The 17650-nt window shown below is 53.2% G+C and overlaps 10 protein-coding genes across 10 annotated transcripts; 6 read left to right on the top strand and 4 right to left on the bottom strand.

Moving 5' to 3' along the window:
• Positions 1 to 209: 209 nt before the first annotated feature.
• A1O1_03820 (nicotinate (nicotinamide) nucleotide adenylyltransferase) lies at positions 210 to 1072 on the bottom strand (the record flags this gene model as incomplete). The annotated part of the gene is made up of 2 exons (XM_007724720.1): positions 210 to 777; positions 834 to 1072. The coding sequence occupies 2 exons, from the start codon at positions 1070 to 1072 to the stop codon at positions 210 to 212; spliced, it is 807 nt and encodes a 268-aa protein (XP_007722910.1).
• A 646-nt stretch (positions 1073 to 1718) lies between these two features.
• On the top strand, positions 1719 to 3394 carry A1O1_03819 (uncharacterized protein; the record flags this gene model as incomplete). Its single annotated transcript, XM_007724719.1, has 2 exons — positions 1719 to 1724; positions 1802 to 3394. The coding sequence occupies 2 exons, from the start codon at positions 1719 to 1721 to the stop codon at positions 3392 to 3394; spliced, it is 1599 nt and encodes a 532-aa protein (XP_007722909.1).
• Positions 3395 to 4625: 1231 nt separating this feature from the next.
• A1O1_03818 (uncharacterized protein) lies at positions 4626 to 5231 on the bottom strand (the record flags this gene model as incomplete). The annotated part of the gene is made up of 1 exon (XM_007724718.1): positions 4626 to 5231. One exon carries the CDS (start codon positions 5229 to 5231, stop codon positions 4626 to 4628), a length of 606 nt encoding a protein of 201 aa, XP_007722908.1.
• A 1538-nt stretch (positions 5232 to 6769) lies between these two features.
• A1O1_03817 (uncharacterized protein) lies at positions 6770 to 7598 on the top strand (the record flags this gene model as incomplete). The annotated part of the gene is made up of 2 exons (XM_007724717.1): positions 6770 to 6928; positions 6984 to 7598. The coding sequence occupies 2 exons, from the start codon at positions 6770 to 6772 to the stop codon at positions 7596 to 7598; spliced, it is 774 nt and encodes a 257-aa protein (XP_007722907.1).
• Positions 7599 to 8464: 866 nt separating this feature from the next.
• On the top strand, positions 8465 to 9265 carry A1O1_03816 (uncharacterized protein; the record flags this gene model as incomplete). Its single annotated transcript, XM_007724716.1, has 3 exons — positions 8465 to 8687; positions 8741 to 9058; positions 9117 to 9265. The coding sequence occupies 3 exons, from the start codon at positions 8465 to 8467 to the stop codon at positions 9263 to 9265; spliced, it is 690 nt and encodes a 229-aa protein (XP_007722906.1).
• A 2644-nt stretch (positions 9266 to 11909) lies between these two features.
• On the top strand, positions 11910 to 12383 carry A1O1_03815 (uncharacterized protein; the record flags this gene model as incomplete). The annotated part of the gene is made up of 1 exon (XM_007724715.1): positions 11910 to 12383. The coding sequence occupies one exon, from the start codon at positions 11910 to 11912 to the stop codon at positions 12381 to 12383; it is 474 nt and encodes a 157-aa protein (XP_007722905.1).
• A 567-nt stretch (positions 12384 to 12950) lies between these two features.
• A1O1_03814 (palmitoyl-protein thioesterase) lies at positions 12951 to 14228 on the top strand (the record flags this gene model as incomplete). Its single annotated transcript, XM_007724714.1, has 1 exon — positions 12951 to 14228. The coding sequence occupies one exon, from the start codon at positions 12951 to 12953 to the stop codon at positions 14226 to 14228; it is 1278 nt and encodes a 425-aa protein (XP_007722904.1).
• Positions 14229 to 14706: 478 nt separating this feature from the next.
• On the top strand, positions 14707 to 15405 carry A1O1_03813 (uncharacterized protein; the record flags this gene model as incomplete). Its single annotated transcript, XM_007724713.1, has 1 exon — positions 14707 to 15405. The coding sequence occupies one exon, from the start codon at positions 14707 to 14709 to the stop codon at positions 15403 to 15405; it is 699 nt and encodes a 232-aa protein (XP_007722903.1).
• Positions 15406 to 15708: 303 nt separating this feature from the next.
• Positions 15709 to 16122, bottom strand: A1O1_03812 (uncharacterized protein; the record flags this gene model as incomplete). The annotated part of the gene is made up of 1 exon (XM_007724712.1): positions 15709 to 16122. One exon carries the CDS (start codon positions 16120 to 16122, stop codon positions 15709 to 15711), a length of 414 nt encoding a protein of 137 aa, XP_007722902.1.
• Positions 16123 to 16202: 80 nt separating this feature from the next.
• Positions 16203 to 17148, bottom strand: A1O1_03811 (uncharacterized protein; the record flags this gene model as incomplete). Its single annotated transcript, XM_007724711.1, has 2 exons — positions 16203 to 16825; positions 17076 to 17148. The coding sequence occupies 2 exons, from the start codon at positions 17146 to 17148 to the stop codon at positions 16203 to 16205; spliced, it is 696 nt and encodes a 231-aa protein (XP_007722901.1).
• Positions 17149 to 17650: the final 502 nt, after the last annotated feature.

Below are 17650 nucleotides of genomic sequence, written 5' to 3'. Positions count from 1 at the left end.
GCGCGGCCCCGCACCCGAGAAGAACAGCAGTGCTGATGTTGGTTTTCAGGCAAGTCATTCCAATGCCTCTGACTGGAAACGACGGATGAATCTCGGCAGCTGGGAAGGGGCCTCTTCATCGCCAGCTGCCTGTGACAACATTGTGGGCTACCAAGAAATAGCCAAACAAGGTACAATATGAATTTGTCTCGGTGGCGCAACACGGCAGCTCAAGCGGGTGTTGCAACTTCTTTTTCTTTGCCCTTATCGCTGTCGCGGTGGACAGACGGAGTGATGGACGAGCGACGTTCATCTCGATATAGATGGTTCTGCTCGATATACTCCACCACTGGCGCCGGGATGAGATATTGCACGCTCATGCCCCTTCGTAAAAACAACCTGATCTTGGTGCTGCTGACGTCGTTCTGGATTAATTGCTGAATGACATGAATGTTTTCACGATAGTTATGTAGGCTGGCCAGAGCCTCATCGATATCGGTTCCGGATCGTTCAATAATAAAAACACCGTAGCGTCCAAGGATGTGGTCCAAGTCTTTCTCACTCCACACACCGGGCGTTGACATCGTTTGGATCAAATCCGCTCCGGCCAGCAGAGATATCTTGACCGGCTTTCGCGTCCCGTCGCCAGCATCGATGCCTTTCCTCACGGTGTTTATTTCGTTATCAAAGTGGTCAAGCACTTTGGCCGTGGGCTGATAGTCTTTCTTCTCGGCTTCCCAGCTGTCGACCATCAACCAGTTGGATGCTTTGTCGATTGCCAATTGACACATCGCGACTCTGAATAGCAGGGTTAGCATTGCGAAATGCGCACGATGCAAAGTTCTGGCGCTCACCTGTGTTCCGCTGGGGCCAACCCTTGCTTTTTATACGCGTCAGATACAGGCGATAGATAACCTCCGATGATCTCGAAGTTTGTATTGTGTTTGACATAGTCGGCCGCCATGACGAACATGCGCAGATGTAAGAAAGTGATGGGAGAGAAGGAACCGCAGGCTACAAGGAGAAGCGGCGTCTTGGACGGATCGTCCATCTTCTTCTTGAGCCGGTTATCCGGAAAGCGGTATTCGTCCATCGCGCTGGCGTCGCCGGTTATTGCTTGTAACACGGTCGATCTTTGCTGAGAGAATGTGCTCCCTGCGGTTCGGAGAAGGCGACGTGATAGCGACAACGATAAAAGGATGATCGAGGGGATTGTTGATTTGTGTTTGTCACAAGCGGAGCTGAGGGTCGAGAAAGTGGTTGCGTCGGGGGGCGGGGCTGGCGAATCTCTCAGCAGATGATGTCTTTTCACGACAGAGGGCAGCGCAGCCAGATGCTTTCGAAGAGAGCTGACCCTTATTGAATGATGAAACGGAAGGATAGGAAGCAGAGAAGAGCGACTGAGCATCTCACGGCTTCATCGCCCGAATTGAGTGGATTCTGGTTGACAGTGGACAGTGGACAGGATAGCCGGGTCGGTTGTGTGGAGCGTCGACGAAGCGGCGCAAGCTGGAGTTTTGTTAGCGACCACTGCAGTTGACTAGTTGACCACCCCGTCTTGGAGAGAAATAGAGCTTCTCCGAACGTCGGAACGTGGGAGCCAGCGCAGGCTTTTCCTACATACCTTTTCGTGATGATTAGTTAGCATTAATGACATGATATAGAATTCCCCGCAACAAATTTCCCCCTCAACAGTGGCTGCAGTGTCTTGTATTTCACCTGCCCAACTTGAACCCGTGATGCCAGTAAGTCAGACCAGCCCTTCCGAGAACCCCAAGAACATTTTATTACAGATATTGACCTTGTCCTTTTGTCACTGTAGCTCATCATCATCACGGGCCTCCCCAGCTCAGGCAAGACATTCCGAGCGCAGCAGATCGCCGCCGACCTGAACTCCCTCATCGCATCAGACCCAGCAGCAGCCCGTTCGAAAAGAAGCGTTCAGATCGTGCCCTCGCACCACGCCTCCTCGGACGACGAACCCTACAACAACGACAACCGCGATCCCGACTCCGTCAGACGTTCAACCTCAGAGAATCTCCGCGACCAGATCTACAGCAGCGCCGCGCAGGAAAAGACCGCGCGGGCCGAAGAATTCTCCGCCATCAAGAGAGCGTTGTCGAAGGATACCATCGTGATCGCCGATGGCCTGAACTATATCAAGGGCTACCGGTATCAGCTATGGTGTGAAGCCAAGGCCGCGGGGACGAGGTGTTGCGTCGTCCACGTCGCCGCGCTGGAGGAGCAATGTAAGCAGTGGAACAGAGAGCGGTTGAAAGCCTGTGGACGGCTGAGAGGTGACGACAGTGACAGTGACGAAAAGATTGCGGGGGCCATCGAGAAGCAAGAGCCGGGGAAACAGGGTAAAGATGTGCTCGGCGAGTTGGTCCCGGAGAGTCATACGGCCATATATGGAGATCGGGTGGTTCGATCGCGGTCTTCGTCTCTCGATGTAGGAGAAGAGGGAGTCGGACCAGGATCACAAATAGACGAGCCGTCGAAACCAAAGCTCGACGACACTATGACGCTGAAGTCGCTGTATATCACCGACAAGCAGGGCGTCGACACTCCTGTTTCGGCCAGATCAAGGATCCAGACTTCTTCTGGACAATTATCACCATCACCACCACCATCATCACCAGCCACAGAAACAGAAGCAATACCACCACTACCTTCTGCTCATCTAACCCCACCCCCTCCGACCTCATCACCGCCCTATTCTCCAGCAACGCTCCTCTCTCTAGCCATGCGATATGAGCCCCCTTCGCCCTTTTCGCGCTGGGACACACCGCTGTTCACCATCCCCTCGAGCGACCCGACTCCGCCGACACGGGAGATCTGGACAGCCCTCTTCCCACCGCCCGCCCGACCGACAAGCAAGAAAGCGTTGTCTCAAATTCCAAAATCTCAGATACAATCTCAGACTCAATCTCCATCCAATTCTTCCAAGGCTGTCGGTCGGAACGACCAAACAGACAACCTCAGATCTGACGCCGCCACTGCCTACGTGGTCAAACCCCACGCCGCAACAGTCCTCCCCAAAGCAACGGCTTCAGACGCGCTGCAGATCCTCGAGAGCGCAACCATGGACGTCGCGAGACATGTGCTCGCCCGAGCGCGCGAACAGGGCGAGGCCCTTGCCCAAGGCGACGGCGGAGACATCTCGCTGTCCATCCCGACCGCGACGGCGGGGGATGCGGATACGGATGCCGATCCTGACGCCACGTTCGACACCATGCTGCATGTCCCTGCGGGACTGGTGCTGTCGCAGCCGCTGTTGCAGCGGTTGAGGAGGAAATATACCCAGATCCAGCGCGGAGGGATCGCCCATGGCCAGGGATACGTTCATGGGCGGAGGGCCGTGGTTGAAGGCTTCATTGAGTTCTTGGACAGCGAGTGGAATGATTCGGAGTGATCCGGGCAATGCAAGTGTTATGTTTGACGGACTAACTATATTGCTTGATTGCTTGAATGCCTAATGAAATACGAAAGGGGTCAGCCGGCAAAGAGTGCTTGCAGGTACGGACAGTCTCTTTCGAGATCCTGGCTTGTCGATCAACCAAGACCCTTGAAGGATATAGACAGTGTACCACAAGCTGGAGGTGGAAAGGTGATCCCGCCATCATTCTGAGACCTTGTCATCTGTTCGGAGCAAAACGGGGGAATCATACTGGTTGAGATACACTACCTGAACCCGATACGGATCGAAGAAGCCCTACGAACAAGGCTGCGGCGAATACTCGAGCGCAAGAACGAAATATCATATCTTGTTAGACCTCAGGATTCAATTCATATAATTCATTCAGACCCGTTACAGGTCATGGACTCAAGAACACTATATGCCAAATAGTGTCGGATGTAGGCCCATTCCAACAATTAAGCTCTGGTTCGTTGATGTTAAATCCTCCGTGTCGTGATGTGGAAATCAAGAGAGACAACGCAATGCATTCGCCTTGACAACCCAGTTTTGAAGCCCGCGCAGTTCCACAACAAAATGCTTCATCATCTTCAACCCAAGTCAACACCTGCAATGCTCCAACGAATTATCCTCAGAAACATAGTTCAATCAATGACAACGGCTTTCACCCTGCGAATTTTAAATCCAACCTAGGTCTTTCCAAGTCTAGACAATGAGTCCAACCATGTTCTAGATAAACAGACAAACGGATCATGGCATCTCAACCAAGCAAAAGATCAAAAGCAGCAAGTATCAGCGACGGGGCGAGCCCCAACAACGACAAAAACGCTGAATTGAGCGGGAAAGCGACGTGGAAAACAGTCGCCGGAGAAGGAAATATTAAGTAGAGATGGAGTCGTTAAGAGGCGTTGAGGTGAAGGACCTCTGGTGTGTTCTCGGTACGGTGTGGAGCGATGTGATCGGGCCTTCTCGGCGACTGCCTTGGCAAAGGACATCGTGGATGAGCTAGAGGTACTCCAGATATGTTCGTTGATGGATGATAGCCTTCGACGGATGATTCTGGCATAATAAAGTCTGGTAAAGGTTGCCGTGCTCGATCACATGTCAACGCATTTCTCCTCGGCTGATTCATCCAGGTACACCCGCAGACAGGTTGCTGAGAAGATATAGGAAAGGCATGATTGCTCGCATTCGAATGGTCCTTGCCAATTCCGACCTTGTCATTTTATCATAAAGACACATCCCCCAGATCTCGCATCAGGCAGGCCATCTGGGCACGTTTTGCAGCCTCGGCTAGAAAATTTGGTGGCAATTGGCCCGGATTCATACCAGAGTGGCCGTGAGCAGGATGCTCCTGCGACATGGAGTTTGTATGAGGATGTAACTGATGTTGTTGTGCCATTTGAGGCTGCTGCTGGTTCCCGAAGGGCTGCTGCGGCTGCTGGCGTTGCTGGTTGGCGTAGTTGAAATTCATTTGTTGCGAAAGGTATGGATTAGGTTGGGAGAGAGGACGACCGAAGAAGGGCTCTGTTTCTGCTGCTGAAGGTGAAGGTAACGGTGCGTGGATTTGTGTCTGCTGCTGCTGCTGCTGTTGGTGGTAATAAGGCATAAGGTGCGGTGGTAGTTGAAGGTGAGGATGCGCTGGCTGGGGGGTCGGCGGTGGCGGAGGAGGATGAAGACCGTCGGCAACGGGACTCGGATGAGAACTTGTTGACGCACTCGAGGATTGAGATAAGTTGCTTGCAAACATAGGCGAATGAGTCGCAGTGCTATGCTGGACTTGTTCTTGTTGAAGATGTGATATCCGGGCGCTCCTGCGAGGATAGCTGCTCATTTTGTAACCCGTGCTCTGCGACTGGGATTTGTATGATGAAAGAGGCAGCCGCTGAGCAAGGCGGCTCCTCTAAACGTTTCTTTTCACTGCGTGAGGGTGGCGGCGAGTGATGGCTGCGTTGGGTGCAACGAAGATGGTCGGTAGGAGGGCGATGGCACGGTGAGGCTGGCGGAGAGGATGATTGTGGGCGCCCGCTGCCTGGGGAATGACTGCGTAGTAGTAGGAGATACGAGCTGTCGGAAACAAAGGGAAGGATGACTTCAGATCTCGCCGCAAGCAAGGCCGGGGCGCAGATGGTGCAAAAGTTGGAGAGTATTGACCACTTGCCGGCTTGGGGAAATCCAAGCACCTGTGGGTTGTTGTTTTGAATTCCGAGCAGTGTCTGACCACCCAAGCAGGAAGCCGAGGTGCTTGCAAGAGCAGAAGCGCTTTTACGTTTCGGAAGAGGTGGGCGATGCAAAGCAGGACTGGATCAGTGGCTGCAAGATTCGTGGGGGAGTCCCTGGGCCTGCGAGAGGGAGATGTGGTATGGAAGCCTGGAGGCGCGTGCGGGGCGCATTCGATTGGGTCGAGGGGACGGGATGAGATGAGGCGGTCGGCGGGGTCCCCGTATTCTACGTCTGGGGCTTTTGCTGCACAAAAGAGAGGAAGGATGGATGGATGAAGGTGGTTTGATGGTGAGTATCTCTTGGTGTATAGACGAGGTAGAAGCAGTGTAGTAGTAGTGGAAGAAAGGATGAAGAAATTGGAAACTTCGCAGCAGATGGCGAGGCGCGGCGAAAGCGAGGAAAATGGAGGCACAAAGGAAGGTAAGGTATCATGGCGATACCACAGTACAGAGGTCGGCTGGGAGGTGTTGGCAGTTGATCGGTATGGACATGTACCGCTCGGTATTTGGTACCCACGAAACACGGGTGAAAGCGGAGAGATTTTACCTGCAAAGCCGGTGGTACGCCGACATTATACCGAGTTGGCCCACTCTACTCTGTACACAGGGCTTAGAAGGCCTAGTGGTACCTTTAGATTAGTAACAATCTGGAACTTCTCAAGCCTGACCCGGATGATGCAGGTGGTATTTGTTACACGGAAATACCCCGGCCTACTGGGATAAAATCTGCTAACAACAATCTGCAAACAACAATCTGCACTGCGGCAGAAAAAGTATCGAGACAGCAGACATGGGCTATGACGATGCTGACGATCGCCTCAACCACACCAGCATTAGAGTGTCTGAAGTCATGCGCAATGGGGATGATCTGATGTTCAGGTAATGGCCTAACGATACCAGAAACATCTCCCACCTGTGGCTGGCCGGTAATAACCATCTTCAAAAGTTTGAACAGCGCCTCATCACGTGAGACAATATTTCCTTGTGCCAAGCAATTCAACTCGCCGTGCACACCGTGACCGCGTCTTTGAGTCAGGTCAAAGTGCGCAGAGCTTCCATCTTCACGGTCAGCCAGGAAGATATCGAAGCCAGCAGAGATAGACTGCGTGGTGGACGGCTGATCGGACCTGGTGGGCAAGTTGAGAACATGATGGACCACAGTGATGAGGATGACACACCTCTTTCGCTAGATCTCTTTCAGGAGCCCGCCGATTTCTATCAGCCAGAGAAGCCGGCCACCTTTACCAAGTACACCCTTCAAAGTGGTCAAGTGCTTTCTCTCCGGCTCGTAGGCCATAGTCCTCTTTGGGTGTGCTATAACTGTGGATCGCCGGAATGTCTGCACGATGCTAACAAGTCCCAAGGGCCACCTGCTGTGGAATGCTGGTCAAGTCATCGCGCAATATCTGGAGGACAATGCGCAACTCGTCCAAGGCAAGACTGCTCTTGAATTAGGCGCTGGTGCTGGGCTTCCCAGCCTTGTCGCCGCCATCCTTGGAGCAAAGAAAGTGGTGGTGACTGACTATCCTGATCCGGATTTGATCTTGAACCTCCGCCACAACATCGAGCACTGCTCGGCGCTTGCAGACAAATCCAACATTGTTGCAGCCGGTTTTCTTTGGGGCAGCGCTGCGCAGCCGCTCAAAACCTATCTCAGCCCGGAGGCGGATGGCTTTGACCTTCTGATTCTCGCCGACATCCTCTTCAACCATTCCGAGCACCAGAAACTTCTGGCCACCCTTCGTGATTGCCTGAGGAAGTCTGCGGAGGCTGTCGCACTCGTATTCTTCACACCATATCGGCCTTGGCTGTTCGAAAAGGACTTGAACTTTTTTGAGATTGCTCGTGCTGATGGCTTTGTGGTGAATAAAATCCTTGAACGCACAATGGACAAGGTCATGTTTGAGAACGACCCTGGGGACGAAAGACTTCGAAAGACAGTCTTTGGATATGAGGTGAAATGGCAAATAAATCAGTGAGAGCTGCAGTGTTGTGTGTTAGTGCCTGCAGTGGTATGTTGCTCCTCGGCGCCGATGCCCAGCATGGCACTTTCCGTTACAACTGCCTGTACCTGGTAAGTTGCCAGCGAAGACCAACTCGATTGCGACTCGGACAGTGTGCCAATGTGCACTTTGAAGGCCCCCAAACTCGAGGCTTAAGGGAAACTGCTGGCTTTCTCTTTCGGACGGAAGCCGCCACCAAGTCTCCTGCCCGGATTTCCAGGCTATTTGTCCCACAATCGTCAAATTTACGCTCCTGCGCACCACACCTTGAAGTGGTGCAAGACGCATGGAACAGTGGTCAGCATTGTTACCGAACGCATTTGGGCTTCGGCTGTGCGTATGGCTTATTTCGTTCTTGCCCTCACACTACATCACGACGACTTCATCTCATACTCATCCAACCACCGTCTACCCTAGTATGACAGTAGTTCCAACTGCCGAAATCTATGCCCTTGATGCACTCGGAACATTGTATGCGGGCAATTGTGGGTAAGAATCTCGACCAACTCTTTTTTGACCCTACCTCGCATCAAGCAGTGCACTAGTACATGCTCTGGTGACAAGAACGCCACAGTCTGAACTGATATAGTACAGAGCACCAGCCCTTCGAGTCGAGTCAAGACATGTCATCTCATGAAAACCACCTTCACCTGTGTCGCGAAGTAGCCACTCCACCCGTCCTGTATGCAGCGAAGGTGGGAGCAAGAGATGTGCGGGAAGTTGACGACAGATGGGTAGTAGAAGGAGTTGGCAGCTTTAATAATCGAGCAATATACACCTTTGATCAGGACGATGTACCTGCCGGCTTGGTGAAGAGCAACTACATCTGCAGACATCGAGAGATGAGTGGGCCTGCACCAGTCCCGTACAATGTGCGCTACGACCCCAACAATGTTGCTATCAGGGACGGGGTCCTTACCTTGACGGTTCCGGGACAGCAAGACCCTGATCACGATCCTGACAATGCGGTGAATTGCGCCGAAGTCACCACGGTTGAACAAAACATCCTCTATGCCAGTGTGCGGACCAATGCCATCTTCAGCCAAGTGCCGGGAACATGTCACGGTACGACATCGATCTGGAACCCCCCTTCTGCTGTTGGTGTGTTAAATGGTCAGGTCTTTTCTTTTACAAATCCGACTGTCAGGAGATCGACATCGAATACCTGACCGACCCGAATGCCCTATCGAACAATGGCAAGCTGAACCCGTTGTGGTACTCGAACCAGGCTGCCGACCCAAGCACGGCGCCTACAACGCGAGGAACAGGCCCAGCTCCGTCGAATTGTACGGGTGAGGTGCATGAATATCGCATTGATTGGACCTCGGCCTACACCGCATTCTATGTTGACGGCGAGTTGCAACAGAACTACTCCACGAACGTTCCCAACCAGCCGGGACCTTGGGTATGGAACAACTGGGCAAATGGAGACAGAGGTGCATTTCTATTCACCTATCTGAGCCGATCAAATGAAGCTGATACCGGTGTCACTAGGTTGGTCGGTCGGCCCTCCTCACCAGGACAGCGTCCTCCAGATTCAAAGCATCACCATGTACTACAACATGGGTGACAAACCCGATGACACCAAGAAGGGCGCCAACCAAGATGGCCACGATGGTTGCAATAGTGGCAGAAGACCATAGCAGGGCCTGCCGGTTAGTCAAGCTCCTTGGTCGAATCCGTCGCCGGAGTCTTTGAGGCGACATTCTTGTCGATGTCTAGCACAGTGAATTGAAGAGTCGGTCCTGATAGACGAGACTACCCTTATCAATTATTTGCTCATCGCCGGGTATCATGAGGCTTCCAGAAGGATCGCCAGAAACCGTTGGAGCGGTGCTTGCTTATCAGTTATCAGACTGCAGAAACTACAGAGAAGCGCACCGTCTTGCGAGGCTAGAACCATGCTCGGCGAGATGGAGCACCATCCAGGCTACTCAACTCTCGTATCTGTGTGCGACTGTGAGTAAGACTGGCGACGGAAACATGCCGGATCTTATCTCGGCGAGACCGGCTATACGTATTCGTGAACATGCCGTCATTTCTAATTGGTCATCAGAGCCAAACTGGCGGGTTGTGCTGATGATATCCACCCGAAAGCATGTGGCGGTGGTGGAGATGGCCGTGTTATGCTGCCGACTTGTCCGGGCAAGGTGTCAAGTCGTTTCTTTGCGCATCCAGCTTGCGAGATATGGCCGCTTGTGCCGGCCAAAGCCATCCTCGGTCGTAGGCTTCGTTTCCGTCATGCTGTAGTCCGGCGGCACTCCAGACATGGCAATTCTGGGGTTTAATGCATTCTCTGCAGCAATCGGGAATTAGCGGCGCCCGTTCGAGTAGTGATCAGAGAGTCCGCAGTTTCTGGAAGAGCCAAGATGTGGAAATAATGTTACTATGAGATGACAAGCACACAATCTCTACCCTCGGAGTGGATTGCGTGCAAAGTCGTGGAAATTAACAGTGCCGCAGGGTACTAGTAGTTTGAACGGGTAACGAGTTCGACCGACTGATTGATTGATTGGATCGAGGTCGACAGGGCTACTCTGTAGTAGTAGAGGGACTTTGTTCGGCGGTGTTCGCATCGCATCGCATCGTTCGCTCGCACGGTTCGCAATGCTCTCGGCTCCGTTCTGCTGCTGCGCTTGCCAGCCACCCACGATTGCAGACTCCAGGAGAAGCGGAGTGAAATGACGGAGGGGCAACAGTCAGTCGGAGGAAGGATGTGGATATGACACCGGTAAATGGGAGATCCTCTGAGCTTCCAGTGGAGCGCAGCACGAAGCGAGCTTATCGGCGAAGGGCTCGTTCGCAGCAACCACTACATCGGGGCGGCTGCAAGGATGAGGAGGGCGACGAACTCGTGGGAGGCTCAATAATCATGATGCAGAATGAAAAAAAATATATTGAGGTACTTTATCAAGGGACGAACGGCACTGCAGGTTGCAGGTTGCAGATTGCAGGTGCAGGCCTCAGGCTCCAAACTGCCGTGGATACTAGCGACTTGTACTCTGTACCACTACCGTCCTAGTAGTCGTAGGACGTGCTCTGCTACTGGCCGACAACCACATCCCACTCTTGTCAAGTCCTTCCCTTTTTTAACTCTGCCATACTAGTACAGTGCGTACTTCTCTCCTCCGCCAAACTCAACGCCCTCACTAAGGTAGGTACTACTACGCGCACCTACTACTTGGTACTTAAGTTACTAAGATAGGTTAGTACTAAACTAAAAAATGCGTCGTATCGTGGTACGCAGTATGGCTTTTGTCCTTTGATCATGCCCACTCTCCATCGTCACCCGCATTGCTTGTTTCTGCGCTTTTCCGTCTCTTTGCCCTGGGGTATACATTCGAGCCGAGTTCCTTCGTGTCCTTGTTTCGAGTGATGATACATTGTCCTCCTGGTTCAGCGGCCCTCAACTTGCCACTCTACAGAGTAGTCGCTGCTCAGAATTAATATCCGCCCGATCATTCACGTTGGAGAGCGATGGACCACTCGCTCTCTCCGTGCATCATTTTAGTTCCTGACCAGTGTTCGTCGATGTGGACCCCTTAATCAATCACCGGTCGATAACTGGATGTCCTAAGTACTCGATCCTCCTCCGTCGATGCCTGAACGCCGACTTTCTTGTCCTTCCCTCCTCCAACAGCCACGGTACAACGTCTGTACACGACAGCCTGCGCCGGCACCTGTCCTACGAATCTTGCATCCTCCGCTACTCTGAAGCCTGGGGAACGGCAACCGCTCGCTTCTTCCTTTGCCAGAACACGGCGCCTTGGCTCGCTACCCCGGGCGCACAATCCTCCTCCGTGCCCCACCTCCAGTTTCACGTCGGCCAGTATCACGCGAAAGGGACCTTTGAAGCATTATAGCTGTCTCGCTATACTTCACCGAAAATGGCGCAATAGTCATATGGATTCCGAATCATATTTGTTCTATCCTCGGTCTTACGGTCATCGCGCACGGCAATAGCACTGCTACCCACACCTTTGTCGCAGGGACGGTTGGGAACCCAGTGTACACGTCAAAATGTGCAAGGCTCACGTTCTTCGATTTTGCTGCGGACATGGCGTGCTCATGGGCTTCGACATCTGCAAATCCACCCCGTGCCCGCTAATAAAGACCACTGGAGTGAGATTGCCGCAACAACCATATAAATGCTACAACTGCCAGAGCCGGGTCAGCTCGTCGACAAGACCGGTCCCTCCCAGAGGACCATCATGTTCATCCGCTGGAAGTTTAGATTCCAACTCTTCGACTTCGTCGGTCATCACGCCTCCTTCTCCTGTCTCCAGGATGGAGAAGGTGGCCATGGCCCCTCTCCCTGGCGTTGCGCGCCAACCTCCCGAGTGCGGCGACTTTGGTCGAAATTTCAACCGGACACAGACATCGATGTCAAAGGGATTCTCGTTCTCATGCTCGTCGTCGTCGCACTATCCTACACCCCACTACATGAATCTGCCGAGTTTTCTGCCCCACCAAGATCACCCCTGTCCTCCCTGTCAGCTTGAGGAAGCGCGCGTGAAGGCCGACAAGGCAGCCATGGCGGCCGCTGTCGCCGAATACCCTCACCTGACCGAAGAGATGTTGGTCAAAGATGGAAGGACTTGGGAGGATTGTCAAACGAAGCCAACGCTCGAAGAGTACGTGGAAGAGAAACGGTCCGATGAAAGACAAATGTGGCTCCATGTGACGAGGAAATGGACGCAGGATTTGAAGAAGGCGCGCGTCCTGGTCGCGGAAGAAGATGGTCTAGGCCTGCTGGGGTAGGGATGGTGTTCTGCTGGATTTTTGGTATACCCATCATGAGACATGAGGCGTTTATAAGAAAAACTGGGAGGCAGATGGTCGATTCAAGCGATACCCATGACCGTTGGGGAAGAGAATTCCGGTAGTATTGTTTATAATATGTTTTATGAGAAAGAACAGATTCTTCTTGTCTACTTGCACCCTTCCTATACTGCTAGCGACAGTATCCTTCCCCTGATATGAGGGCCATACTAGTAGTTGGACTCTACCTCGCAGCAATACTAATGAACACTGCAATTAATGACTGGCAATGACGAAATCGAGGGTCTCGTCCCTGCCAAGATCCGGGGACTGCAGCCTTGGCGTTCGGAGTTCGGTTCGACTTTCTCCGGTGGCCTCGGGGGCCTAGGGGCCCTCCTTACTTGTCCAACTCACTCCAGCCGGCGGCATCCGATCGCATCACGTCGCCTTCCAGTTCCAGTTCTAAGCGTGTATCTGATTCGCAGCGAAGCTGGCCTTCGATCAACCGGGATTATATCTAATTGTTGTGTACTCGCAGAAAGTACTCACATTTCCAAATCCACGACCATGCAGCTGAACCAACTTGTGCTGCTGTTGTCGCTTCCAGCCACCATCCTCTCCTTTGTCATCCTTCCCGAAGCCGACGTCTTCGCGAGTCCCCCACAATCTCCAGATTCTTCTATCATTTGCCCCAAACGGATCGACGAAGCCGTTGGAGATGGAGTAACGGGTCCGTCCACATCAGCGGGCTCAAGGCCCTGCATCTGCCACGAGGCTGCGCTGGGGGAAATCGAAGTCTTGGCTGAAGTCGCTGCGGAACATATACCATTCGCAGATCTTGTCGAAGAGGTGGTGGAGGGTCCAACGGTCCAAGTTACAAGGTTGGCCCCCAAGCATGCCAATGCAGCACAGCCGGATGGGGAAGACGCCGATGATCAGCCTCTACCAGTCGTGATCTGGCATGGCCTTGGAGACTCCGCCGACGCGGCGGGACTGCAGGAGATTGCGGAACTGGTGGACATGGTCCATCCTGGTACATATACCTACATTATCTCGGTGACTGGTACGCGCGGGTCGGCGGATCGACAAGCGTCCTTCTTCGGCAATGTCAGCCAGCAGATCGAGACCGTCTGCCACTTGCTGGCCGAGGACAACATCCTGCGCACGGCGCCGGCGATCGACGCCATCGGATTCAGTCAAGGCGGGCAGTTCTTGAGAGGGTATGTGCAGAGATGTGGCAGCTGGGCGCCCAAGATCCGATCTCTGCTCACCTTCGGAAGTCAGCACAACGGCATCGCCGAGTTCCAGAAGTGTAGCGGGACCTCGGATTGGCTCTGTCAGGGGGCCAATGCCCTGTTGAAGAGCAGCACCGTGTGGTCGGATTTCATCCAGTCGAGACTCGTGCCCGCTCAGTACTATCGCGACCTGAACGAATACGACAAGTATCTGGAGCATTCCAATTTCCTCGCCGACATCAACAACGAGCGCAAGGTCAAGAATGCGACATATGCCGAGAACCTGGCGAAACTGGACAAGTTTGTCATGATTGTGTTTGGTGACGACCGGACCGTCATCCCGAAGGACAGTGGCTGGTTCGATGAAGTCAACATGACATCGAACTCGGTCACCAAGCTGAGGGACCGGCCCATCTACAAGGAAGACTGGATTGGATTGAAGAAGTTGGATGAGAAGGGTGCTCTGGACTTCTTGACCCTGGCGGGCGAGCATATGCAATTGGTGGACAAGGATCTGATGAAGTTGTTCAAGTCCTACTTCGGCCCTGCTGGCAAGAAGTTTGGAGGGACGGCGCCACTGGCCCCTGATTCAGGGAAACTTGATTTGTAAATGCCAGCGAGCTGGAGATTGCTTGTTTATTATATAAATTATATAAATTATACCTTGATAGACGCTCGGGTGGATTAATAGGTGGTGTATGAATGTACGATGGTTTAGTAACTGCCACTCCGGGATGGGTCCATCCACGCACTCCGAGTCCTCCAACGGGCTCAATATGGCTTCCGGTATATTGTAACGGTGGTGGGGGGGCGGCGGTGTCCGGTTAGATGCCGTATCGAATGGAATAGGTCTTTATACCAGACAGAGTCAAGGTATCCTCTGTATCTTGACACATATCTTAGGTAGGTAGTTTGTGACTCACAGACGCATGACGTAGGGCGTATCTCGCGGCTGTCTGTCTTCCATATAACCAAACAAGAGGTATCCTACAATTGTGCCTGTGTCCGGTTACTAGAGATCATCTACAAGACAGCTACGCGTCTTACAGGCCAGCGCGATTGATAGTCAATTCATCTACAGCCTTGCAATGTCACAGGGTGCATCTACCACGGCACAGTCCAGAACATGGACCTGGACCCGCGACGGCTTCCTGATCTCCACGGACCCATCACTCATCCCCATCCCGGCTCTGAACAAAGCATTCGCCTCGAAGGAGATGTACTGGGCAAGCCCGCTACCCGAACAAGCCATGGGAGAAATGCTGGCCAACTCGTTAAGCTTTGGCCTGTATTCGCCGACGCCATTGCCGCCTCGGAGTCGCACGACGGACACCGAAGCAGGAGAAGAGGGCGTCTTCTCCACCTCAGGCATCGTCGACCCGGCCGAGACGCTGCATGAGATCGCCACGTCTGTGAGAACAGAATCTTCTGCTCGCCAAAACCAAGGGCCCGATGACAGGCCGTCGTCTTCGAGATCGGATCCGGATCCAGACCCAGAGTCCTCTCTGATAGGCTTTGCACGCGGAGTCACCGACCGCGTCACCTTCTTCTACTTGACCGATGTCTACATCCAGCCTGAATGGCAGGGTCAGGGGCTGGGGAAATGGCTCATCAGCTGCGTCCAGGAATGTGTCGAGGATAGCATGCCGTATCTGCGCAGGACTATGTGTATTATCGGCCACGCGAGGGACAGCGGAGTCCAGTTCTACGGGAAGTTGATGAAGATGGAGCCTCTGCAAGGTGAGGCCATGGTGTTGGCATGGAAAGGGCCGGGATGTTCGTTCTAGATACTAGTACATGGTACACTAGGTAGAGCGAATATTCAAGAGTCGATCAAGGCGTTCGGGTGTCTCTCCTCGTTCAACTTTGAAGATGAGACCATGCGATCGATGCCATAGCATCAAGGGGAAGTGCGTCCGGCCTTCGCAAGATGTTGATAGCTGTGAGAGATGTTCACGCTTGGGTTTCGCGTGTCGAACGAATCGCCTGGTGATCAAAGCTGGCAGGAAACCCAGGCTGGCAACGGGCAACCGGCTGTCGTTGCGAAGAACCGAGATTGCATCCTCTTCTAGGATTGGATGGCAACACGATCAAAGTCTGTCCTCGACGACCGGTGATGAACCTCTCGCTGCGTTCTCACCTAGCCAATTCTCATCTTTATCGTCAATGTCATCCCCTAAACACCCACCGTTACGGCTGGCCAACCACATGATTGATTTGTCGTCCAGATATCCTGCGAAGAAGGTTACGGGAATGGTGCCGACAAAGGGAGCAACGTTCATCAAGCCGACGCCGGCAGCGGAGAAGTTGTAGGGCGGATAGAAGAGATACGTTGCTTGGACCGAAGTCATCAGGGCAAACCCCGCGAGAAGACTGCCATACGTTATGGCGGCATAAGTGATGGCCGGGAAGCTGAACAGGAGGATCACAGGCTGGTAGAAGTCGCGCAGAATGGAGCCTCTTGTTGTGGTGACGAGGGCCAGACGCTCACGGTATGTCTTCATTTTGATGGTGGCGTCAACATGGATCTCAGACCGCTGCTCGACCGAATGGGCACTTTCTGCTTGTTTGGCATCTATGGGCTTCAGTTTTGCCGGTCTTCCGTCAGGCTGTCTTCTGTTGCTTTGTCATCTTCTTTTAGGATATGTTGTGTCGATGCCAGCTGGGTAGAGTGATCTGTCGTTGCATGCCCTTGCAGAACGGCGACGTATTTGGACTCCTCGAAGAAGAAGATGACCAGGACCAGAGTGACGGCGAAGAAGATGACACACCACCAAAACATCCATCGCCATCCTTGGCTGTCGACCACGTATCCGGCAGCCACGGGTCCGAGGAAGGCGCCGATGGAGGTGACGAGCACATACAAGGCGTTCATTGCGGCGTGGTGATGCACGAAGAATAGGTCGGCAATCGTGATCTGCACGATCGTCTCGCTGACGGCGCCGCCGATGCCGGAGATCAAATTGCTCCCGATCAGGTCGCCGCGGGTTTCGGTCTTTGCTGACCAGATGCAGGCGGCAAGGTAAGTTGGAAGGCCGTGCTGAACAGGTACAGCGGCCGCCGGCCGTACTTGTGGACCAGCGGAATCAGGAAGATACAGCCGACGCCCAGAGCCGCATAGTTGACTGCTGCCGCGTCGTTGAGGATGTCGACCGAGAAGCCCAACTCGGTCTCGTAGGCCTCCTAGGCCGTGAAGCCAACGTCCAGCTGGACGAACGTCATCAGCACATAGAACGACACAGCGTGAAGTTGAGGCTCTTCCGCCACGTCGACCAGTTCAGCGGATCGTTGGGATCGCTCGTCGGAACCGGGTGCAGGATAACCGTGTTCCGCGACCGCTGTACTTTGTGAGACAGCCCAGAGGTTAGCCGAAACATCTGTGATACATATATCCTCACAAAACAAAGAACCATGGAGGGGGAATAGGATGGAATGGCTGTCATGTATGGGTTCTTACAGTCTTCCAAGGTGATGGTGCCGGGAGCATAGACGATGTCATCTCCATCGTGGTCGCTGGTGAACTGAGCCATTATGGCAATGTTTGGCCTTGTTTCGTCGTCGTCGTCGTCGCCGTCTTGGCTGTTTGCTTGCTATCCGATCAGGAGTCAGGACGGTCCCGATGACAGACAGACTGACTGGCTGGAAAAGAAGAAGGAAAAGACACGCCTCCAGTCAAATCAGGCCAGACTTTGATTGAAATTGGTAAAGGTCAGGAGAGAAAGGGAGAGAGTGCAAGATCTTCGGCGTGGCTCTCGACCAGTCTTTCTATACTGGCATGACATCTATTATGCAGTATACTAGGAGGGTGCTGCTGTTGAGGTGACCTTTATCGATTTCCACTTTGGAGATAAGCAACCCTTTGACGTGACGGGGATGGACTCACGAGGCTTATCAGGCGACGGGACGACGCCAGACACCAGATAAGAAGGATTGATTGGCCACACAACACCCGCTCCCCTTCTTTATGGACATCTGGCACAATTCCTGATATCGAGGCATCCACGACGTTTAGTGCTATCTGGCCGCTGCAAA

Source organism: Capronia coronata (assembly GCF_000585585.1).
Source record: "Capronia coronata CBS 617.96 chromosome Unknown acBCG-supercont1.3, whole genome shotgun sequence".
Classification (NCBI taxonomy): domain Eukaryota; kingdom Fungi; phylum Ascomycota; class Eurotiomycetes; order Chaetothyriales; family Herpotrichiellaceae; genus Capronia; species Capronia coronata.
This window is presented reverse-complemented; position numbering and strand designations above follow the sequence as displayed.